This window comes from Streptopelia decaocto, assembly GCF_964273445.1.
Source record: "Streptopelia decaocto genome assembly, chromosome: 3".
Taxonomy (NCBI): domain Eukaryota; kingdom Metazoa; phylum Chordata; class Aves; order Columbiformes; family Columbidae; genus Streptopelia; species Streptopelia decaocto.
Genome location: NC_138656.1, coordinates 73,174,997 through 73,200,411, shown reverse-complemented (window position 1 = coordinate 73,200,411; position 25,415 = coordinate 73,174,997). Strand labels below are relative to the sequence as shown.

The following is a 25,415-nucleotide window of genomic DNA, read 5'->3' as shown; positions in this document are numbered from 1 at the left end:
AGGAAGAACTCTGACTGCTATTTAACAACTGAAATTCAATAGCCTGGCTGCTTCAAATGGAAGACTTGTTTCTTATTGTCAGCAGGGTCTCCTCTCCTTGTACAGGTGAGAGCATTTTTCCAAGGGGGGCTAATAAGGCAAAAGAAAAGAATTGCAGTTCATTCGATCACATTGCAGCCTCCAGCAGTGACTGGGAGGAAAACGTGTGCTTTGCTCATCCTTCTTCTTTAATTTATAATGGAAAGCTGAAAGAACGGAATATAAATACAAGTAAAGACGTGAATTGTGAGAGTTCTCCCTCTCCCCACCCTCATTAATATTTGTTGCTAGTGCAGCAGCAACTGAGTTTCAGGCTCTTTACAACTCATCAAAGCAGCTATCTCCAAGAGCTAATTAATGTAACTTATTAGTTATTAAAACTCAGTACTGCAGTATCACTGCCTATAGTGTATTAGAAATACATTTGGGTTCAAGGGTCATTATGTGTTTCTGTTTTGAATTTGAATTTATACATTTGTATTGTATTTAAAAGTTTGATATATGTAATAGAGACATCCAAAGAAGCAACTCAGTGAAGAAGTGTTGGAGCGATAAAGGACTCAGCAAAACAATTCGATTCAATGTGAATCACGCTAAAGCCATTTATTACAGAAACAAGCCTCCTTATATATGCAACTATATTCTAATCACGCGTCCACGCTCCAAGCATGGATTCGCTAAATGAGTATCATGGACTGTCCGTGCACTGGAGTCTCACTGATGATACGTCCGATGATTCACGCCACGCCAGGACCCCGCTGATTGAGGAACGCCCCTCTTTCTCACAGCAGATTCTGTTCTCAGCTTCTCAAAGCAGCCTTGAGATTCCTTTGAGCCTGACTAATTCAGCAACAGATCTTTATCTATCAAAACCCCTCCACAAAGAAGCATGGCTATGCCCTGTGGTGTTAAGGAATGAGGGTGGAGGCTTCAGAAGCTGCCTTTTTATAGGCAATGAAGCCAGACACTGCCTGTTCTACTTCCTTAGTCCTCTGGACTTCAGCAGCATCAAGTGTTGGTGTCTGAGAGAGGAGATAGAAAGAAAGGATTACCCCTGATGTTCTTAATCACTGATATGGGGGAGATGGCGCTGTCGACAGGGAATTTAATTCCCTGCTGTTAAGGAGAGAGAGCCCAATGGTGGTGTAGTACCTGCAACTCCTTTTGCTGTTTTGTGCCTGTCCCCAGTAGAGGATACATAAACCTGAAAAGAAAATTGGAGATTGGGAGTCTTCCTTGCCGTGGAAAAATAACCTTTTCGTATCAGAAGTAATCAGGGTATGCCTTGCTATGAACTATGAGGGTCCTAGGAAAAGCAAATACAAGTGTCTTTAGACAGCAATTTATTCTGAATTTTCAGTGTCTTAACTCTGCTACCTAATGCTAAAAATATGCACAGTGGAAGGAGGGAAAAAAGTAAACTATGTACTTCATTGATTTACTGGGTGTGAATTGTAGGACTGTATGTTTTTGTATGTGTGTGTGTCTATATATATATATATATATATATATGCACGTTACACATTAAGAACAAACAAAAACTCTGAAGTCTTGAAACAATTCTGATACTGTTTTTCTAAATATGTTTGATCAAACTAATAGCATTTTAATGCTGTTTTAACAGGTTTTGTCAGGTTTTTAGAAGGCTACTACATTGTGTTAATAACAAAAAGAAGAAAAATGGCAGATATTGGAGGTCATGCAATATATAAAATAGAAGATACAAATATGATCTACATTCCAAATGACTCTGTGAGAGTCACTCATCCTGATGAAGCCAGGTACATAATGGTGGTAAACAGTGTGTACGTTTTGAATATTTTCTAAGCAATGGTGAACTGCAACTAGAAATTTTGGCCATGGACTTCCTTCTGTGAGTATGTTGTTCAGCCATTTTATCTTAGTTGATAAATTATATCAATAAACTGCTTTTCAGTCTGTACCAACTGTGAATAGTCTAAAAGTTTTGATAGATTATGATAAACTGATATCAGATAATAAATCAAGCCAATGGTAACTATTTAAAAAGTTTTCACTGATTGTAAACCTCAGTCTCCCCTCTTAGAATTCAACAGACCATGTATGCATACATTTATGTGTGTATGTATGTATACATTTACGGTGTTAGGCATTTTGTTTTTCATAGTGTTATGGTTTCTTCTGAGAATTTGTAAGTGTATGAGACATTGAAGTAGATTTTTCTTTTCTTGTTCATTTATTTGAGAATAACAGTGTAAATATTTAATTCTTGTATAGTACTATTGGGAGTTTAGTTGTATAAGTCCTAGTGAATTTGACCCACATATGTGGAAAGTAGAACTGCAGCTCTATCTACAACTGCCTAAAGAAACAGGGTATGTACATGAGTAAACACTGCATTTAAAAAGGCTATTTGTCTTATTTGATCCAGATGCTGAAATTCAAGTGGGATTACCTGTGAAAACATTACAGTAAGATAACTAGAGAACTTACGGCAAGGGTCAATATTTATATCGAGTTTAATTTCTGAGATCCTCTGAATGACTTCTTGAGGTCTGTGTGGTGATCACCAGTTAAAGCGATAACTTTCCCTTTAACTTGAATTATTTTTCTAGGTATCTGAGAATCTTTCAAAATGTGGACCTTTCTAGCAACTTCTATTTTAGGTAAGTATTCATTACTAATTTTTTTTAAAAACTGCATGCTTAAACTTGCTATAAGATTCTGCTTTTTGTTTGTGTTCTGGGGAAATAAGATACATGATCACACTATTTGTCCATTTTCATCTGTGCATTTTGAACCTGCTTTATTCTTCAACAAATTGATTAGGAGTTGCAGTCTCCATGAAGTTGAAAAACTATAGAAATATTAGTAACATGGTAGAAAGCAGACACTGAAATTACTGTTTCCACTGACTGTTCACCTTTGTCAGATTGGGCAGATGTTCTTTCTTTAGAAAAGCAATATATTTCAGGGGGGTTGCTTGTCCTGCCAGTTTTTCTTTCTTGATCTCATTCTCCAGAAATAAAGCTTTGTTTGATTCAGAAACAAAGACAGAAATAGGTCCTCTTCTAAGATGTACCTGCATAGGTACATCTTTCATAGGGCCTTCTGGGCATTACCAGTTCTCTTGGTTACTGCTTCATGAATGCCATACCTGAGACAAATTCCTCTGTCCCAGCTACTATTAAATGGGATTGTGGGGTCAGCAGAAAAATGGGGGAAATGTGGTGATAGAGCTGGCACCAATAACTTAGAGACAAAACAAACAAAACCTCTTGCAAGTACCAAAAGGGATATCAGTCTAGAACATACTCCCTCTTGGAAAATAGAGGCTTTTTGTTACAACTGTATCTGTGAAGGTGAAACCTATGGAAGGTTCATGTCTGTTTTGTGCTTTTGCGTGGAAGGGCTTTTTCACAATATAAACCCTGCATTGTTCTTCCATGCTTTTTCTCCCAGCCCTAACATTACACAACTTTGGGGTTTCTTTCTGCTTGGAGATGTTATATATGCTTTGTGATCATGAGCAGAGGGGAGAGGAAAAGGCTCTTACAAGACTCTGTTATAAACACATGTATCAGCTTAATTTAAATTGTTCTGGGCTGAAATCATAGTGTATTTTTCTGCATGGTTTTCATATGAATCCTGAACAGAATTAGAAATAAGTTATAAGAAAACATTTGGTGGAAGGGGAAAACGGAGGGATAGCCTGAACAACTCTTATTGGGATACTGTTTAAAGGTTCTGTTATATGGAAACTGAGCATGTAAGACGATGTGTGTTTGCATATTTTCTAACAGATAAGCATGTCAGGTCTTTATTATGGAAATGTGGTGAATACATAGGTTAGACTTTGTTATCATCAGCAATATATCTAAATGTCCAATGTTCAGATATTTTTTTTAGATCATTAATGAATATCTGGAACTTACTGGGTGGGGCACTAACCATTGATATCAGCTTAGGAGAATTTTAAGAAATCTCTATTTCTGATTCAAGTGTTGTGTAAATTTGGTTTGTCCTTGGGGAAATGAACCCCAGTGGTGTATAAAATTAAGCAATTACTGTAGAGTGTTGTCAGTATAAAAGACATGAGATTTGTTAATGTTTTGGAACTAATAAAAAAAAAATCTACCTTTTGCTTATTTAGCAGCCACTGTCTTGGGATACATCTGTGCTGCAGTCACAAATTTGAAGACAGATACAGTTTTTGTGGAACAAATTTTTGGCTGTTTTGAGTTCAGGTAGTAGTTAGAGTGTACTTAAATCTCAGAAAAAATGAGGTTGTCTATGTATGTGGATATTTCAGCTATTGTACTGTAAACAATTTCTGTATTTGTAAAGCTTCATTTGGAAATCATTTGTATCATTTGCCATTATAGAATCAGAATCTGTGTATCTTATTTAGAAGTCTTTTTATTAATGGATAAAATAGCACTGTGTTAAATATAAGTACAGATGGAGAGTAAGGGCTTTTCTAAAAGTCCTGTGCATCTACAGTTATTAATAAATGATAACTGTCTATCAGTTACAGCTATGATCTATCTCACTCCCTTCAGTATAATCTTACTGTCCTGAGAATGCCACTTGAGACACTAAAAACTGAAACAACTCAGACACGACAAGAGAGTTTTGATATATTTGAAGATGAAGGACTTTCAACGCAGGGTGGAAGTGGTAAGCCAATATGCCTAATTAAGCTCATGTTGGTTGTTAGTAGATTGCAAATATGTTCTACATAAGTTTACTTTTGAGAAACACTTGGGTCTTCTGTGTTGATCAGCAGTCTCTGAACAGTCGTGAGTTAATAAAAGATTATATAAAGTGCCAATTACAGACACCTCAATTTGAACAATGCAATTTCCAGAAGTCATTAATCATTGTTTTGTTAATTTACATTGCGACTCAGGGAGATAATTGATCATGCTGACATTTTTCAGCAATTGATTCTTCAACTGACTTGTAAGACTCCCAATAAGAATGACTTGCAAAGGAAGTGGGAAGCAATAACTGATTAAGTACTAACAAATCCTTTTTGTTTTGTGTTGGAAAATATCGACAACAGAGGAGTTGTATGAAGTTAGTATGAACTTGATATAGTAAGCTCTATCAGAAAATTTAAGAAAAAATATTGATTTCAGTTGAAAACTATGGCCCTGACTTTGGATCTGACATGTCCATAAGAGTGTGAAGATGAGCAGCCAGCCTATTTCCTCTCCCTTTTGCTTTGCACTTAAAACAAACAAGAAGCAACAAACAAACTAATTGAAACACTTGATATTTTATTTCATTCTCTTGAAGCTGATGTTTTTTAATGTTTTATTGCCCTGCGACTTGTACTAATTATCTGAATGCTTGTCAAAAAATAAATTTTAATTTATTTTTTTTATATTGTGCATGTAACACTGCTATTTTCCTTGTTTGATCATGAAATATTAGAAATAACAGTGCTACCTTTGATTCATAATGAATACATTACTATAAAAGTGGTCTTAAACAGCTGTGGAGATACAACTAAGCTGCTAAGGTAGTAGTAGAACACCATACCATCTAAATACATCACTGGTAAACAAAACAATAGGATAGAGGAGGTCTGCTACTATCTTGCTTAACACTATCACCCTGATGTGGAAGCCAGCTTAGATGCAACGCAGAACTGGAATCTGTGCTTCTGTTGGTTGTAAAGAGGCCCAGCAGCCTCTCTGCATTACCACCCCTGTTTGTAGTCACCTGCTGTGTCACCTCTGTTGCACAGACAACATAATGCTTGTCCTAAAGTAACTTAGATTTCTTTGAGATAAAATACGAGTCATTCAATTCGCACTATTTCTTCTAATCCAAAATGAATCTTCTGAGACACTGAAGAAGGAGTTTATTGGTCCTGCTTTCTGTGCCCCCACGGGGACCTCTGAAGGTCTGATGAGCACATAGTTAGGATACAGAAATGCCTGAAACAACCCCTGACCCAAATTTATGCAATACAAACTATCCACCCTTTAATTTTTGACACCCTAGAATAGACCTACACTGACTACAACTTGAAGAGTGATAGTGAGCATTTGGTAAATAACTAGTCATCTTTGACACTGGAACTTACTATGTTAAATAGTTATAAACATCTGTCATTTAGACATTTAAAAGTAAAAAGTAATGCTGTACACAGTATGCCTTAAATCTGATTGAAAAATTGAAATATAATAAAACAATGTATTTTATTTTTAAGAAAAGAGACACACCCCACCCCCCAGTCTCTACTTCCACACCTGAAAAAGATATTAGTAACATGGTCACATATATCAGGATGTCAGAAATTGGTTGTCAAATACTGCAATGTCAGAAATTACCATAAAGAGTGGAGGGAGCAATAATTCCTCCTCCGCAGGGGCTCTTACCTCCAGGATCCCTCAGGAATCCATACAGTGGCATCTTCTCCTCCATGTCTTTGTGAAAACATTGGGAGATAAAGGTGTCATAACTGTGACCCCATCAGCAGCATGCCGATAACACAGAACTACATTTCCAGTTGTTATCAGCAGCATATCTCTTCACAATAGAATATGTGTAATAATTAACCACCTGTCATTCAAGAATAAATTCTCACCAAAGTAATGTTACTAGAAATGAGGAAGAGGCAACCAAGTGTTTGTGACCAGATTCCCCTGAATGTCTATGCTCCTTCACCAAAATGGTTACATCAATTTTCCCTGGGCTGGTGGTAATTTGGGTGACTAGGTAGCAAGAATTTGTTCAGCAGCTGCATTTTTGCCTTCAGAACCTTTGGCTTCTATAATTAACATACATCATGCTATGATATAACTCATCCTGCCAGAAGCTTCCTTTGACAAAACTAGACAAAAAATGAAGCTAATAGAGTTCCTTCTCTTTAGGATTCAGACTTACTCAGTTTCCTTCACCACCTTTTAGTACCAATTGTCATTTGGTACTAATTTTTTGAAACAGAAAGGCTTGGGTTCCAGATATATCAGAAATAGAATTTTAATTTGCAAGTCTACAATGGCTGCATGTCTTGGTGTTGGTGCAAGTTAGGAAAACCATGCTAAATTATATGAGAAGGGGATTGACATGCTTTTTGTAAAGCAGGCCAGGGCTATGCATGATCTTCCAGAGCCTAATGGGTGACTCCAGAACTGACCCAGAATTGAAAAGCTTATGAAGTTCTCCTATGAGAGTATTTTTACTTAACTGGGGTTCACAATTCGATTTATTTCCCTTATTATCAAATCCTCTACTGCTACAATGCAGAGATCTCTTTCTGGAAGTATCAGAAGCTTCTGCATGAAGGCTCTCAAATACTGCAGCGGTGGGCAACCACAGAAAAATTGTAAATCATCGTAAGTGCTGAACGTCAGCACGTACCTGAAGTTACCTGTGTTTGGCGATCTTCAAGGATGAGAGTAAATGATATGCTGAGTTGCAGCCAAGGGCAAATTGAAATAAAAGTCCAAATACCTGGATTTTAAAACAGTCCAATGCAGGCAAGCTTGTTTCTTAATTGCTAATGTGTTTTCATTCTAATACCTTCCTAGGTGTATTTGGGATTTGCAGTAAACCTTATGAAAAGTATGTGTGGAATGGCAGGCTTCTGGAGCCAGTAAAAAATACTGTTCATCGTGACTGGCTGCTGTATATTATTCATGGATTCTGTGGGCAATCAAGTATCCTTTCACTGTTGTAATGAACGTTGGTTTATTGATTTTTTTAAAAAGCTTGAAGATGTGAGATATATTGAACTATTTCTTTGTCATGTAAATACTTCTCAATTTTTGAATTATTTGTTGGATTTTATTTTCATTACTTTTTTAGGTTTTATGGCTAAATGGGAAATACGGTTATGCTCTTATTACAGGGTCTCGGCACAGGTAGACCGCATTCTCAGTGAGGCACTCTTTGTGAGCATGAGGTTTAGTAATAAAGGACTTGAGATGATTTTAAGGCTCAGCTGTTATTTTTCACTGATATTTGAGGAAGGGGAGAAAAGCTAAACAGAATTGAATTGTTGACATAGAAACGTTCTCTTACGAATTTCCTTTAAAACTTTTTTTAGTAACTGAGATGTGCAGAAATTCCGTTTCTGTTGAAGAGGGTGATAGAACTCCATGCCTCTGTGTGAAGAGAGTTAAGTAAACACTAGAACATCTGAAAAGTCTTTTTTCCTGGCTATATATTATCTAGAATGGGTAAATGGGTCTATGTACATTGTAGCAGGAGAAGAAAAAGCCCAAATGCATATCACACTCCAAAGAAATGCCATCTCTACATCTTAGTTGATAAGTATTTAGGATATCACAGAAACACTGTATTTTAATCATGAGTAGTATCAAAAGCCTGTCAAAATATCTGGGGAAGCAAATACAATTATGAAGCTAAAGTCAGTGATGTCTTTGCAAAATTTAATTTAGGGTTTTGTTGTTGTTGTTGTGTTTTTGTTTTTTTTTCATGATTGTAAGGCTGATGGTCTTTGGCTTGATCCCCATACGGAAATCTAGATCTGTTTTTATAAACCACTATTTTGTCTGGGGTCCTAATCAAAGTGGTAGCTGTGGATCTGACCACCAGCATTATCCCTGCAGCTGCTTTGTGAGTGACAACAGTTTTTGTGCTGGATTCTTGATGATCAAACCTCTTCTTCCCTTTTTCTTGTGACACCCTCACACTAAGGAAACAGTGATAGTCATGCTAGACGTATCAGTCTATCTTTTTTTTTAATAAAAAATAAAAAGCCTAAAAGAGAGCCACCACTACATCTGTAGCTGTTTGCCTCTGGCCTTCAGTTGTTGTTACTTAAGTAGTTGCAAATTTTTGTACTTTTCCAGACAAATAATTAGATGATGACTAATATAGCTGATGTGAAAATAGAAGCTCCCAGGCTTTAATCCCAGTATTCACAAAAGCAGTATTTGCAGCCCAAGTTGAATCTTGCACCTATTTCATCTCTGTTGTCACTTCATAAAATAGAAATACTTCTCTTCCATATGTCATGTAAAGTGGTTGATGTATTGTAATGTAGATTCCTTTTTCAAAGTTCTTCAAAACAATTGTTGAAAAGGGCAATGCTCTTTCCGAGCTGTGAAAGAAATTTGGAAGAGATACTCTTCTTTGCTGGGGAGATTTCAGTAAATCAGATGTCTCTCCTTCATACACCTTTTTTAGAATTTATTTTTGTTTGCATGAAGTAAGTGAGCAAAAATTGCACACGACGTGTAAACCTTAACTTCTCTTTCAAGAACTGTTAATATATGGTCGCCCTATATATGTGACTCTGATAGCCAGAAGATCAAGCAAATTTGCTGGAACACGTTTTCTGAAACGAGGAGCAAACTGCGAGGTAAATGAAATGTGATATTAGCAGTTCTTGAGCTTGTCTCACTGGAGAACTGAATATTTTAGAGGGTTGTTAGGGCTTTGGTTGTAAATTATGCTGTTCTTAAAATAATAAGTCTTAACCAGCAGGTTTTGGTTTTTTTGTTTTGTTTTTTACACTTAGAGATAATGTTATTTCCCAAATAGAGAAAAAAAAAATCTAATAATATGCATTTAGGGACAAATGAGAATTTAACCTTCACTCGTGTTCCCTCTACTAGGATTTGGTATTTTACAGTTTAGTTGTACTCTGTAATGATCAGTTCTTTATAATGCATGCAGCTCTGAAGTGTCATGTCTACATCATATGTGTATTTCTGTTTGTTTTAGGGAGATGTTGCTAATGAAGTGGAAACTGAACAAATACTTTATGATGCTTCAGTTATGTCATTTTCTGCAGGAAGTTATTCTTCCTACGTTCAGGTTCGAGGATCTGTCCCTCTGTACTGGTCTCAGGATATTTCAACTATGATGCCTAAGCCACCCATAACGTGTATGTACAAATTACTCTTTGTGGTAGTTAATGATTAGCATTGTGTCCTAAAGGAACACATGAGAGAGTAAATAAAAACTAAATTTGCAAAAAATGAACAAATGTCTATGCATTCATTCTTTGGGAAGCCATAATTTAAGGTAAGCCAATGTTCTTTATTATGAACATCATGGCATACAAATGTTCAACCATATAAAAAGCTGCATTTGGTGAAATTGACTAGGAAAAACATCTCTATCTTAGACTTCACATTCAAAAATAAAGTATAAAAAACTTCTGTTTGAGGATATTCACTTTCTTTGTCCTTATTACTTTGTATACAAAGTATACAAAGTTAGTTACATTTATTTTAGTCTCATGTGTATAATTTTGAGCCTACTGAAAATGGTGGAATACATTTGGGATAAGTTTAGTGGGGCCAGAATAATTGCACTTTTTAAGCATCTCATTTAGGTTTTGGTTAAGAAGTCACTTCCAATTTGGAAAAGAGAAGATTTTTTAACAGCTTTTGCACGAAAACAGTGGAATGTGTGTAATTGTATAATTACTATTAGAGAATTAGTATGTATTTTGTGAAGAGTACTTTTAAGGGAAAATTATTTAAGTGACTACAGCTTACTTAACGTAGTCCTGAATATATGTATTTGTTGCAGTGGACCAAGCAGATCCTTTTGCACATGTTGCTGCTCTTCACTTTGACCAAATGCTCCAGAGATTTGGCTCTCCCATTATTATTTTGAATCTTGTGAAGGTACAATATTTTGAATATGTTCTGTATGTTTTCTGATTTTTAATATGATGTTTATTTTTGTACAGTCTCTCTGTAATTTTGCTCTAAACTAATACTAGCTTATAAATAGCATATTTTGTTCATAAATGTCATCCTATGAGGGAAAATGCATAACTTTCTAACTGCTTCTACTACAGCCCTTCACAAAAAGAAGTGAGAGAGTTGGGGTTGTTCAGCCTGGAGAAGAGAATGCTCTGGGGAGACCTTATTGAGGCCTTTCAGTACTCAAAGGGCGCTTATACGAAAGATGAGGACAGACTTTTTAGCAGAGCTTGTTATGCTAGGACAAGGGATAATGATTTTGAAGTGAAAAAGGGGAGATTCAGGCTACATGTAAGGAAGAATGTAGTTACAATGAGGATGGTGAAACACTGGCACAGGTTGCCCAGAGGAGTGGTAGATGCCCCATCCCTGGAGACATTCCAGGCCAGGCTGGACGGGGCTCTGAGCAACCTGATCTAGTTGAAGATGTCCCTGCTCATTGCAGGGGCTTGAACTAGATGACCTTTGAAGGTCCCTTCCAAACTAAATCATTCCGTGATAGACATCTTTCAGTATCCTTTCAGCATTGTTTTCAGGTTCCATGCGAAGTGAGGTTTGTAGGCTTCGTGACACAGTTGACTGAATTATTTGAAATATTATGATAGAGACTTATCTCCTGTTGTTCGCTCGGTCTGGTGGAGTCATGGAAGTATGAGCTGGGGAGAAAACTGCAGCATCTGATGCTGGGTAACTGGCAGTGGCAGCAGGACTGGGCTGGTGGGTGGAGCTTCGTGATTGCTGCACTAATTTGGTTCACTGCTGTGTGAGAGGCTGTAGTACAAAGTCTGGATACTGAGTGGCACTGTCATTTTGGTTATTACATCTTGTATTTGTGTTGTGGGGGGCGTTGGTTGGTTGGTTGGTTGGTTTGGTTTGTTATTGTTGTTGTTTTTGTTGTGCTCCAGCCACTTCTGGTGGTACCTGTTTCCACATTTATGCTTAATATATTGATTAGTTTTACTTGAATCATATCTTATTTGGTTTTTGACTTTAAAAAATATTTAGTTTAGCATATTGTAGAACTGTATTCAATAGAAAAAATGATCTTTTATATGCATATAGAATCTGTTACTAGTATAAAAAAATAGGGAAAATACAAAAGAAAGGCTTTAAAAACTCTTAAGCTGTAGTAAATGGCAAGTAGGTAACCTCTTTTCTATTTCTAGAAGCTTTCCTATGTAGGAGTGCTTTTAAGACTCTCCAGTAGTCTATGGAATCAACTTAGGATAGCATTTGTTGACAAGAAAATTATTTTGTCTATTGCAGACGGACATAGCTTTGAAAAGCCATTGTTACAGTGTGAGTCAAGGCTCATATGACCTTTCCGTGTGAATCATCATATGTTTTTATTCACAGGGCTTTTGATACAGTGGCTGAAAATGTATCTCTTTCTTTCCATCTCTGTAGATGCTCAATAAGAAGATGCTAAAATTCATGTTCCTTTATTATTTTATGTACTGCTTTCAGAAATAAAGGCATCGGGGGAAAAGCCCCCACACCTGAACACCTTTTTTTTGATGTTGCCATTGCTTTTACATAAATGCTAAGTGTTTCTATCTCTATTATATATTAAAAGAAGTTTCTATAGCATAAGCTCAGTATAGGTTTTAGTTTGGATGAAGTTGAGAGCAAAGAATATATAGAGTGCCAAAACATATGGTACAGTCAGAGTATGGCAAGATAATTCTTATTTTTTAAAAATATTGCAAGACTGGAAGATAGGAGCTGTTGTCCCCCATCTCCTGTCAGTAATGAAGAAGAATTTGCCTGGGTCCTCTTGTACCCCAGAACTGAATGGGACACTTTCCTTTCTGCCTTTTTCTTTCTCTTTGTCTTTGACTATTTCCTCCGTATAACCACTTTTGTTTCTGTGTGCTTTTCTTTGCTCTTATAGGGCTCAATTTTTCAGAAAATTATTATGTAGAGTTGAGATGGGTGACTTGTACTACTAATACAGATCAATTGTTTAAAGCCCAGAACGTTTAGATTTTTCTGTCTCTTGTGTTCTTAATTTAACTGTACTAGTTTTGAAGAAGTGCCCACTGTTATTACAGCTTCCACTTTTAATTTCTGTTTTATATACATACATGTGTATGTATGCAGGTTACATACGTTTGTTAATGAAACTTGTAACGTTAACTTCTTTTTCTTCTTGGTAAAGGAACGTGAAAAAAGAAAGCATGAAAGGATTCTTAGTGAAGAACTTGTTGCTGCTGTGACATATCTCAACCAGTTTTTACCTCCAGAGCATGCAATTATATATATTCCCTGGGATATGGCCAAATACACAAAAAGGTAGAAAAGATCCTCCTTTGTACTATTGCCCTTAGCCACAACACAAATAACTGTATGCTACTGAGTGTCTCTCTTTTCAGTTGAATGTAGCTTAGGAACGATGGGAAAATTCTGTTACAATCTTTGCACAGAATAAAACCTCAGCTTTTTGAAAGATTTTTAATGCTTTCTGGTTCATTTGTTTGTTTGTTTATTTTTAATGAAGTAGAGCAAAACCTGAACACTTGGAAATTCTCTGCAAAGGAAAATTTTAGAGTAAAGCCACCAAAATGCCATCAACATTCCGTCTTTATTCTGAATTCGTCAAAACACTGCTTTTTGGGGATGTTCCAATTCAGTCATTTGAATTTATTTGAGTTACAAAATTTTGGAAAACAAGGGGTTTCATATCCATCAGTCTTTTCCATTTCCTCTTCCAGAAGGAAATTAGGACATTAATTTAAATGTTATGAAACACTGAATTATTAGAAGCATGTCTCTTAGAAAGACAAATATATTCTGTAACTTCTTATTCTGTAATTTTGGACAACAGAATGCTGTACTAGTATCATGTGAAAAGGATAAATGTTTTCCTAAATGTATAAATATTTATGAGGCATAAACATTTGAAATCTATAGGTGTGGATTGCTATTCCTAAGTAGCACACAGCTGGGTTGTAAAGTTCTCTGACCTGCATATGTCTAATGTATCTTATAATGCAAAAAATTCTAGAAGAATGACAGGAGTTGTTGCATCAGCTTTCAGGTATCTGTTACTACATCAGTCTGAGCAAAACAGTGGAGAAACTGGTATAGTTCAAAGGCCAGGAATATAATTATTATTTGATAAAATTATATGAAAAAAGCTTTGGAAAACAAGTCTTATTCATTTTTTGAGATGACAAGTGGTTGACATGGTTGGTCGTGTATGTATGAAACTGTTACTTTAAAGCTTGATGTGGTTTCACACTACATTTTATTCTAAAATAGCATTGTGTACCGTTAGGTATATATTCAATTGTTTGTGTTATGCCTAAATATCAAATCTCAAAATAAGGCTAGATTTCCTTTCAGAGGATATGCTAGATGCAAGTTCTTGGGTTTTAAATGGAATTATGCTGATGAAGCTTAATGGCCTATCCTATGTGAGAATTTAGACTAGGGGATCAAAAGAGTCCCCTTCTAGCTTTAAGCTGGGTGTATATTTGTATACATATCCAGCCTAGTACAGATATAAAAAGTACCTGAGGGCTTGAACAAGATTAATTCTTTATGCAAGCCAGAGGTACTTAAGAATAGAAGGTAATGTATATGTCTGCTTAAAGAACTGACAGTTTCAGGAATGCTGAGAACATTTTTCCTTCAACATGTAGCTTTGAAGTTTCCTGGAAAAGTAGTACTGGTGGAAACATTCCAAAATATTGCTTCCATCTCAGTGTAAGCAGTCTTTAAAAAAGAGATCATTGTTTTTTGTTACTTGAAATGTAAACACCGTAATAAAAACTTTGAAAATAAAATTAGGAGTAAAAAGAAGTTAAAATCCCCAACAATGAAAAGATGGTTACCCTCATCTGAGCAGATGGTGCAGGAGGTTGTGAAGGCCATACATGGAAACAAATGTTACTAAAAAATATAGCACCTTGCTAATAAAATGAGGGAATATGGTTTAGCATAATCATATATCCTTTCTGCCTCATTCTGGTTTTTTGAATCACAGACAGTTTGTTAGAGGAAAATTAGTGTGACATTAAAGTCAAGGAGTTTTAGATTTTTGAAGTCTTCCACTTCTACTTTATGTAATATGTTTTATTATTATAATAAGTAAACAAAATTGCTCAGATACCATCAGTGTCTGATTTTTAAGTCTGTAAAATCTAAGAAAACTGCAGACCTACTTACTGTTAGATAAATAAAGCTGTGATGTGAGTTTTCCTTTAAATAATTTTCAAGCGTTCCAAGCAGGTTTTGTTGTTTAGTTTGTTTGTTTGTTTGTTTGTTTTAGTATTAGTGGAATCAGAGAATGTCCTGAGATGGAAGGGACCCACAAGGATCATTGAGTCCAACCTGTGTCCCTGCACAGGACAACCCCACAGTTTACACCATGTGTCTGAGAGTGTTGTTGTCCAGTCTCTTCTTGAACACTGCCAGGTTCATATGTCGTGACTGTCTGTTTTCTCTCCTCAGCAAACTTTGCAACGTCCTTGATAGACTGAATGTGATTGCAGAAAGTGTAGTAAAGAAAACTGGATTTTTTGTAAATCGACCTGACTCCTACTGCAGTATCTTGCGACCAGATGAAAAGTAAGTATCATTTAACTGATGCATAATGAATAACATGTATTGCTTGGAGAACCATCTGGAATGTCTGTGCCTATTACATTATTTCTTATTTTAAGGCTTCAATTACTATGAAATAATATAAATTGTTATTAAGTTATAGCTAAGAGAATTGCAGTCAGAGGCACATGCTAAGAAACACTGAAACTCTGAAAAATCTATAGGGAGTTTAATTATGTAGCTGTTGTTCTACTTATAATGTATTCTGATTTAAAAAAAATTTGTAAGTTGTAATCTGTGTCATGTGTGTTCATATAGAAGTTTGCATTTTTTTTTCACTTTAACCAAAAGAATCCTAAATTTGGGAGTTCAATTTACCACTTTGTTAAATTTACAAAGCAAACCACATTTGGAATTTAATAAGTGACTTGTTTTGAGCCATAGTAGTAAAATACGTATCATCTAAGTGTTAATGAGTCAAGCGTTTTCTGACTGATTTTGTGGTATTCATACATACATACATACAAAATTTAAAATTTTTTTTTAAATAGAAGCTGTGTTTGCTTAGACTGCTGCAGAAGCACAGTGATTTAACCAGCTGAATTCTCTCAAGTCCTTGAAAATCCAGGAGTTAAATAACTTCCAAGTTAGAAGTTCTGTATGTTTTTGATTCAAGTTTTCATGTTAGGGTTCTAATTCATCACTACCCGAATGAGCATTCATATTTTGCCTTAAGAGCATTCTTGCTTTTTTAGCCTTACTTCATTTAGAAACAGTCTGAACTAAAGCTCTCATGGACTCTCAGAGCTTTTCTCTGCTGTGCAATGCAGCAAATGGGGCGGCTGCAAACTGGCATGAACAAGATCAATACATTGTCAATACATCCATGTAATGCTGTGTTCTGTACAGACAGTCTGGTGAGTCGCAAAAGCAGTTTATAGGCTTGCCGTAGCAGTGCTCCAGTCAGACTAGGTAACCCTGTTAACTTGTAAATATTCAGTAGTTTGGGGGTTGCTTGTGCTGAACACAACTGCTCCTCTACCTCAAAATGTCATTAATTTCTGACTCATGTTCTCTGCCTCTGTGTACACTAAGGCCTGTATACAATTGCAAAACCTAGAGGATAAATAGCCCATATGCCTAGAATCAGCACGAGGGAGAGATTTAAATCAACCAGCTTGTGCTGCGGGGTATGTTGTGCTGCTTCCAGTTGTTGGCATTGTACCTACTGCAATTTTTGTGCACTAAAGACCCAATCTAGCAAGCCTGGTGTCACTCACACTCTGTTTTATAGGAAGCAAAGGAAATATTTTCTATGGCTTTGGAATATTTCTACTTTAAGGCTAGATTTTTTTGCAATGCAGTTTACATACAAAACCTTACTAGTCTTTGAAGCTTTCAATGCTTTCTGCTATTCAGGGATATCAGTTTTGCTTTGTGGCAGGTTTTTAATTGTCACCTTTTTTCACTGAGAAGATCAATACATGGTATGATCTGGGGTTTTTTTAATTATGTGTAAGTCATTCTGTTTGGTGTCTTTTTCAGGTGGAATGAACTGGGAGGTTGTGTTGTTTCCACTGGACGCTTGCAGGTACTAAGATAATATTCTTCATTAATTCATAGTTATAGAGACATAGATCAGCATTCTTAAAGCACCAGTGAGCCATTTCACTGGAATACCCAATTGGTGATTCACAGATTGCTCTTAAATTCATGTTTGTAGTAAAAAGCATTATAGAGGTCCATCCTAGAAAACCCAGTTGGGAAATAAAGTTCTTGGGTGGTATCACAAAAGCTTATGCTGTTGGAATTATATTTTTGCTGGAGGCAGTCTAAGAAAGACTCATATTTTAAACTAGTTTCCATTACTACTTAGTCTGTAGCAGCACTGGTAATGCTACAGCTAACAGCAGAAGAATTTTAGCAAACAATGTGAGATTGGAGAGGTAAGGACAAACATACTTAAGACTGATGGCATATTCATATACATGAAAATGGGTTATTAAAAGCATTTTCACCACTGCTGAATATTCTGTACATGGCTATAATTTCCATCTCTGAAATAAAATACAGCTGGCAACACTGGTTTCTTTAAGGTCATAAAAGTGCTGACTAAACTATACAGGAACAGACTTATACCTGAATGTTATGATTGTATATCCTGACCACAGGCTGTACTTTTAATGGTCTTAAGACCATTCCTATACTCTCTCATCACTAGGATATGTTTGTTGAGGGTAGATAAACAACAGAGTAGATAGAACTTGATGTGTTTTATTTTAAAACAGATCAATGCTAGTTAGATTTTTTTGAATGTTGGTTTTATGGATTTATCTCTCTTAAGGCTATGATTATTTTATCTGTCTTTCAACTTAATCATTCAAGGTAGTCACCACAGGCATACTATGTAAACATTTGGATTATGGTTCATCTTATCTTGGAATAGATATCTTGAGAGTCACACCCAAAAAGTGCTTCTTTATTAAGATAATAAAAGTTTAGCTGGCTGACTTGTATGTTGCCGTATATATTTGAGCAGAAGAGTCACCCATGCTGTTATATTAAAATGTTTCTTGCAGCTGTTCATATTATAAAATAAATTTCTATGTGCATTATGGAATTGAAGAATGGTGGTGTGAGCAGCATAAAAGAATATGTGCCTGACTGCGACCTTCAACAAAATGTTCAAATGTGTTTCTCCAGAAATGGAAAGCTTATATAAAAGCACCATCACTGTAGAACCACAGCAGGCTGAAAGTGTGCTTTATTTTTTGCAGTAGTTACAGCATGCTTGAAAATAAGTACCAAAATAAGTACCTTCTTCAGTGAAATAACACAGCCTTTCTTTTTAAGGTAAATCTTTAGAGCTGTTTGTAAGTTGAAGGAGAAATACACTTTGTGTGATGATAGAAGCAAGAATATTTTGAAAGTAGGCCTTACAGCAGTCTAATGTATAATAGCTTGCTAGAGTTGCAGTTCACAAATTTTTGTGAACTGACAAAAAATTCAGTATTTGAGATTTGACAAATCTTGAGATAGTGGGGAAAAAAGTAATAATCATGAGTGTAGTAATTTGTTACTTAAGAAAAGTCTCTTATTTGGTTTGCTTTACCAGACCGGAGTTCTCCGAACCAATTGTGTGGACTGTTTGGATCGCACTAACACAGCCCAGTTTATGGTGGGAAAATGTGCTTTGGCATACCAGCTCTATTCATTGGGACTGATTGATAAACCCAATTTACAATTTGATACGGATGCTGTTAGGTAAGATAAATAAATAAGTTGTGTCGTGGTTTTATTTTTTAATGAAATATCAAGATTTAGGAAAAGTGTGTCTATGTAGAAAAAGAGCACAATTCTTTCTTTTGGAATGATTTAATAATGTTTATTTATGCAAGTTCAAAAAATCATCCGTACTTGAAATTTTCTTGAGAAAGGCCAGATGTGCTGAAAATTTGCTCTTCTGGAAGAGTATGTTAATCAGGCTTCTTAGAAGATAACTGCTTCACTTCATTCTCTTTAGATGCATAAGCTTAAACCAAAGAGTTTCCCTTTTAAATAAATGTAACAAAAAAACGCACACCAGTCTTTCACACTTACTTCACTTACTTGACTCAAAATGCAAACAAAAAATGAGAACTGAGATAAGTACATGCTTTTATGGAGAATGCCAAACTGATATTTGTATTGAAGTACATCTTACCTTGATCTTTCTTACTTTTCCTTTGGAAAAAATCTGTGCTTTTTGATTTATTGAAGAAAAGTTTTCAGCAAAGTTGTTCTCTCAGATCAAGTATCAGCAATACTTTTTCAAGCATCCTCAAACCATTTAAGAAAACTCAGCATTTAAATTGAAATGCTCTGGGGGTCAGGGGAAACGAAGCTACTTAACTTGTGAATATGCTTCAGAAATTAATGTAAGAGTCCTTGAGGTGATGTGGTTTTATTCCTTATAGCTGTTGTTGTGACTGTGAAACTTATGGCTTCATTGCTGGGTTTGACCTAGTGACTTATTAGTTTTAGAACACGAAGATGTAACTCATGTTTCAGAAAAGACAAAGTACTCCATCTCCCCTCCCCTTTACTCATGTCCCGAGTTCGCTGTCTATCTTCTCTCTCTTGTTTCATTTCTGTGCCCCAACCATACAAATTTCTCTTACCATCATCTCTTAAGATTATAGTGGTTACTTCGTGTCTGGCTTTCCCGATACCTCATTTCTCATCTCTCTGAAATGTGCCTATTAGCCTGATAGAAAGATTACTTTTATCTAGCCACATTTGACTTGTTTTTTTTCTTCTCCATTGCACTAGATGTATGCCTGTCTGAAACTGATTTTGTCATCTGTTAAGACTTATTTCTGAATTACTGTATTCAAAACCATTAAAAAATCCTGCTCTATAATGCAACAAGTTCTAGAGACAGGCATGTGCTGTATTGTCTCTCCATTGTGTAGTCTTTCACTTGAACCTCTTCCATCCTTGTTCCCTGCTTTGTCTCACATTGAGTATCTGCTCCCTGCGTACTCTGCCCCTTAACGTACATTCTTCTACCTGGCCAAAGAGGGTAATCTGTAGCAGTCTGTCTTCCTTAATTTAGCTAATGTGTCTGAAAACCTAACTTTTTAAAATCACATTCTTCGACTGTCCTTATAATTCTGATTTTTCTTACATGGTCTCACTGGCTGCAATCCAGAATTTCTATTGAACTAGATTTCTGAAGTCAGTGTTCTATTTTGGTTGACTGTCCTGAAGGATAAGGAAACCATGCGTCTCGGAACAGTCCAATTTTGCATCTAGCAAGATTAATCTTAATGACTTTGCAGAGGACTGTTTCTGCAAGCTGTGTTTCTTAGTGATTCCTTCAGTGTAATTGTTTTCCTATGGAGGAAGTTCCTAGACAAAGTGTACATTAGCAGCTTATTTTGTCACATGTAGTTAACTTTTCTCTCTACAGATGACTAGTCTTTGTTTGACTGTAGGCTTAATATTTTGGGGCTGTGGAAGGGTAATTTAATTCTACAAGTCCTTTCCAAATCAAGTGGATCAACGTCCTTAGTGAATTTAAAGTTGTCTGCTTTCTGTGAAAATTTATCATGTAGGGTCATTGCAACTCTGTTCATCAATCCACCATGGTTGACTGGGAAATTTCTGAGAGGTATCATCCTTTTACCTGCCAGTCGTTGTCTTCTACCAGCATTTTAGCTTTTAGCTGACTAGTATTGCTGTCTTTCCCCTTGTTTAAAAACAACCAACCAACCCCAAAGAAGCAAAGAGAAGATTTTCATACATGGTAGTTCTTATCATAACTAGGGAGATTTTTTGAAGGCTATGTTAACTTCATTCCCAGTGGATTTGACAGAAAACATAGCCTTGAGATATTGGCATGTTCTGTCCTATTTATTGTATTTAAAATACTTTAGTTTGTGAAGTTATATGGTGTGTATTCTCCCTGCAGGCTAGTAGGACATATTGATCTTCTCCCTGGATCTACAGAAGCACGTGGTCTGTAGTGTGAATGCATTCTGATATAAGTTAGTGACGATCTTAGTTTAATCCTTCTTAGTAATTATTACATTGGAAAAAAAATTCTACATATTTGTCTGACTAAAGAGCAGAGACATAGCTTTAAATTTCAGTGTTTGCAAGTTAGTAGAATGTTTTAATGAAGTGCTGTGTTTGTAAACTGGCAGAAGTTTTTAGGAGAAGAAAATATATTGCTTGTTAAATGGAAAGTCTTTCTTATAGTAATACTTTTTATTTTTTTCTCTTAAAACCTCTCTTCAGCAATTTGATAGATGTCGCATTTTGCTTTTCCTTCAGATTATTTGAAGAATTGTATGAGGATCATGGGGACACCCTTTCTCTGCAATATGGAGGTTCCCAGCTTGTGCACAGAGTAAAAACATATAGAAAGATAGCTCCATGGACTCAGCATTCCAAAGATATTATGCAAACACTCTCAAGATACTATAGTAACGCTTTCTCAGGTAAATTTGGTTTAAGTGCTTTCTTTTAAGCCATTATTTGAAAAGCATATTCCTTGTGATGTTTCAATAATCAGTACTGTGATCGTATGACAGAGATCCTTTATACTATAATTTCCAAATAATTGAGTAAAATCTGATGAATATCAGTGAGTATTCTGATTTGATGAAGTCTTCATATCACATCCTATGAAAATGCGTGTTGTAGCAAGCAGTCTTATTTTATAAAAGTTAGTGAACTGATGTAAGAAGTATTTAGAAAATGTACACGTGTAGCACTGAAACTGTCAGTAACATTTGTACATCAATAGAGAAGCAGGTAGCTGTCATAGAGTTTAATATAGAGTTAAAATGATGGACGAAATGGCTTCAACAAATATAAGGGAACTGGCAAATCTAAATCTCAACACAAGTATAATAGAAGTCTTCCAGTGGAGTGTTTCGTGTGATATTCCTGGGGATTTCAAACAAAAAGCAAACTCTGATGTGTGTAGTTGTCTTTCCTGAATACAAGCTACTGACTGTTGAATCTGTGGTAGAAAAGACAAGAATAAACTTTAAAAGTAAGGTGCACAATGAAAGTTGTAAAATCTAAGCTTACTCCTTTATTGGCTTGTATCGGTCACTGATTTTTTTTTTTTTTTTTTACTTTGTTCTGGACAACACTGCTAAGAAAAAACCTCATTGAAAAATGCTGAGCCATACCTTATGCAAAGTAACTGGAAAGAATGCTTAGTGTTTTTAGGAGAAAGATCTAAAAGAATGATCAAAGGACAGTCTAAGACATGTCAGAATTACAAACATTGAGTGCATGTTCTGTATATTGTGTCAGTCCTCTATTACTCATTTTCACAAAAACTGCATAGCCAGGGAAAGAAATTGCATTTTTTTTTCTAGTAGACTGCAATTAGAAATTTAGAAATTGTGTGAATTTTAGAACAGTGAGTTGGACACTGCCTAGAAACACTTCAGTAATCTCTGGTCTCTTTAGCTGAAGCTATTGTTCTTGTTAGTAACAATTCTGTGTATGTAAGAAAATGTGAGAGCATTTAAAGTGCTGTTTCTGAATATAATTCATGTAATTCATGTATCATATTTGCCCAAATTAAATGAGAAATGGAGAGCTTGCTTGTTTACTTCAGTAATGTGGTCTCTTCATCTTGGCAGTGGCAATAAGTTTTGGCTTCATCAATTCTTATGAACAAAAGGAAGCATGCTTGCAGTATCACCTATGCTGATAAGTACCAGATGGAACAACTCTCTGAAGGTGTTCCCTTTTATGCCACTTAAATGGTTAGGTGGAAGTTTGAGCAAAGTTCTAGATCCACATTTGGAGATGTGGTCTGCTTGCAACGGTAGTCAGGATATGCATGTGTTTCAGTAATAAAAGAGCTTGTTCTGAAAAAAGATATTACAAAAAGAAGAATACTTAATGAAAGAAGTCCATCTTGTCACCTGGGCAAACTTGTACACAAACTGAGTACACAAACAGAAGTTAGTATTTAGTGAAGTCAATGGGCAAAATGAAACTCTCATAAAAATTGCTGCCCAGGGGGGTTGTGGAGTCTCCTTCTCTGGAGACATTCAAAACCCACCTGGACACATTCCTGTGTAACCTCATCTAGGTGTTCCTGCTCCGGCACGGGGATTGGACTAGATGATCTTTCGAGGTCCCTTCCAATCCCTAACATTTTGTGATTCTGTGATTCCCCCAATTTATTTAGGGTTTTGGTATCTGATCCCATTTGAGCCAAATATTTTTGGTGCTTTCTGCACCTTGTGTATGAAGATGACATTGTTGAAACATAGCATTCAATGTTTTATCGACTGCATTTTTAACATGAAATTTTAAATTATTCATTTCAGTGAAATGTAAAGGTTCACTGCGCAGCGCTCTTCAGGTGGCATCTGCAAGCCTATCAATGTGACACATTAAGAGACATCTTCTTAAAGTTTCGCAGAAAGCAGAGATAAAGGATGCATTTTTAGAACAGGATTCTGATTTGCTATACTGCACTTATTATTGTTACTCTTCATCACATACCCTGTAAAATACACATAAAAGTCTGAGGGCTAGCCAATTCTTGAGCCAGCACCTCCTTATGTTTCTGATCTGAGAAACTTTTTGAATGCTCATGAATTTTATGTACCAGTAGTAAACAGACAAGAAAAAATTTAGTGATTTGCTTGAAGTCATGCTGTGTATCAGGTTCAGAACAAGGTTACAAATGGCCTGCTAACAGTGCCTCCTAAATAAATCACTTAGCCACACTTGTTCTGTTTGTCTGTCATAAAAAATACATGATTCTGAAAATAATTTACACTTCTAAGAAAATTATTTCATCTGTTGACCTCAAAGCCCTTAGGATAATCACTTACTAATTAAGTTGTACAGATGAGAAAAAGAAAGACGTATTGGTTAAGTGACTTGCCTGGAGATACCGATCCAATAGATAAGACTTGGACTTGTAAGAAAGATAACTTTGAATACCATTTCACCCTACTTCATGATATGTGGCTTAGTTTTTCTATAGATATTCTGTGCCTATACATTTGTAATAAGTTGCCTATATAATAGAAGAGGGAAGAATTGAAAAAATATTCTCAGGGCTGACTTGGTGACTGAAGCTTAGAAGAAAACCTCCTAAAAATATGGGACAATTGATTTTATGGTAACTTGAAAAAAATCTTGCAGGTTTAGGCAAAAAATATGACTTTTTCATGCATGTTTTTAATAGTAGTATTTGATAAAAAAAGTAGAGGGTGCAGTGTAGTTTGGGAAGTCAAGTGTTTGAAGTACCCTGGTTATAAGCAAATGTGTTGTACCAGAGAAAAGAACATCATTCAGCTAAGAACTAGGGGTTCCTTCAATGCCCTTTATGGCAGGCATTCTGATTAATTGAATTCTAACATTTTTCTTTCATTTGTGATTGTCAGAGAAATTAGGAAATAATATTCCAAATAATATTCTTTTAGCTTTTATGCCTTTTAGGAAGTAATGTGACGTTGCAGACTTCAGTGCTAGAGTTGCGACATGCATAATAAGCTTCTGGAATCTGTAATAATCCATTTATCCACAAACAGGACTGGACATAGTAAACTACCTTTTAGTGTTGTATGAAAGTAAACTTAATTACTATAACCTTTTAGTCATGGGACGTTATAGTCCCCATTGTGTTGCATCACTCATGATTTAGTAATTTGTCATGTAGTGCAATTGGAAACTCAGATTGAGAACAGTAGATTGTTTTAGGCTAATTAAGTTAAATGGCCCCTTCAGTTCCTGTTTTCTCAAATGATCTTAAAAATGTGCTAGTATACACGTACATTGCAGTATCTTTTGAAAAATCAGTGCAGTCTTTCTGCTTGCTTGTACATAATTATAACATTCAGTGCTCACAATGAAGGGAGAAAACCTGTTTGCTGTTTTGTCCGTGCTCCAAACTGCATTGACACATTCTTATTTATTTATTTTTGAAAAGAGAGGTTTTTTCTGTCCAGATAAGAAAATTGATTTCAAAAGCTCAATATCCCGTTTTCTCTGGCCAGTGTTTCAAAGAAAGACAAAAGCTTTCATTATTTTTGTTCAAAATTAAGACATAAAATTGATCGATCCTCAAGGCAGGGGGGAGGATTGTCACCTTTCAAGTATCTGCTTTGCTTCCCCAGTCACATATATGTATAAAATATGTTTGTGCCTGCTTGAAGACTTACACACAAAGAATATTTAGTGTTATGGTTTTTTACTTGTAAATTACAAGTTGAGAAGTAGGACAGTAGAAAGAAAGACATTTTCTAACAAATGTCCAGTATTTCTGTTAAGATTAAAACACAACTGCACAGCTGAAACAATAGATGCAAAAGAGTTTGAGTCCTTTTGCAGCGTAACATTTAACAGTCATTTCTTTGCTGTGGAAGAAGGGTAAGAATGCTTTAATGAACTGCTGCCATAGGCCATTTCAGACAATTAATTTGTTAATTCAGTTGGTATGAGTTTAAATTCAAGCTGTTTTCACAGAACAAATTTCATTTTGTTTTATTTCATTTTAACATCTGTCATGTAAGTAGTGACATAGTTTGTTAGCTGAATTTTTTTACTCCAGTTGTTTTACAATTATTTAATGAACAGTTTCACTATAACTTCTGTTCCTGG

The 25,415-nt window shown here is 35.7% G+C and overlaps 1 protein-coding gene across 2 annotated transcripts in view; it reads left to right on the top strand.

The window, feature by feature from the left end:
- FIG4 (FIG4 phosphoinositide 5-phosphatase) overlaps window positions 1-25,415 on the top strand; it is a 68,895-nt gene that overhangs the window by 11,291 nt on the left and 32,189 nt on the right. Inside the window, exons 4-15 of one of the 2 annotated variants that reach the window (XM_082047863.1) lie at window positions 1,664-1,820; window positions 2,634-2,684; window positions 4,550-4,698; window positions 7,569-7,697; window positions 9,267-9,367; window positions 9,733-9,895; window positions 10,549-10,646; window positions 12,889-13,022; window positions 15,186-15,302; window positions 16,824-16,869; window positions 18,394-18,542; window positions 21,099-21,265. In XM_082047863.1, the coding sequence (XP_081903989.1) occupies window positions 1,664-1,820; window positions 2,634-2,684; window positions 4,550-4,698; window positions 7,569-7,697; window positions 9,267-9,367; window positions 9,733-9,895; window positions 10,549-10,646; window positions 12,889-13,022; window positions 15,186-15,302; window positions 16,824-16,869; window positions 18,394-18,542; window positions 21,099-21,265 (1,461 nt within the window). The remainder of the gene's footprint in view (window positions 1-1,663; window positions 1,821-2,633; window positions 2,685-4,549; window positions 4,699-7,568; window positions 7,698-9,266; window positions 9,368-9,732; window positions 9,896-10,548; window positions 10,647-12,888; window positions 13,023-15,185; window positions 15,303-16,823; window positions 16,870-18,393; window positions 18,543-21,098; window positions 21,266-25,415) is intronic. The other variant, XM_082047864.1, reaches the window with a different exon arrangement.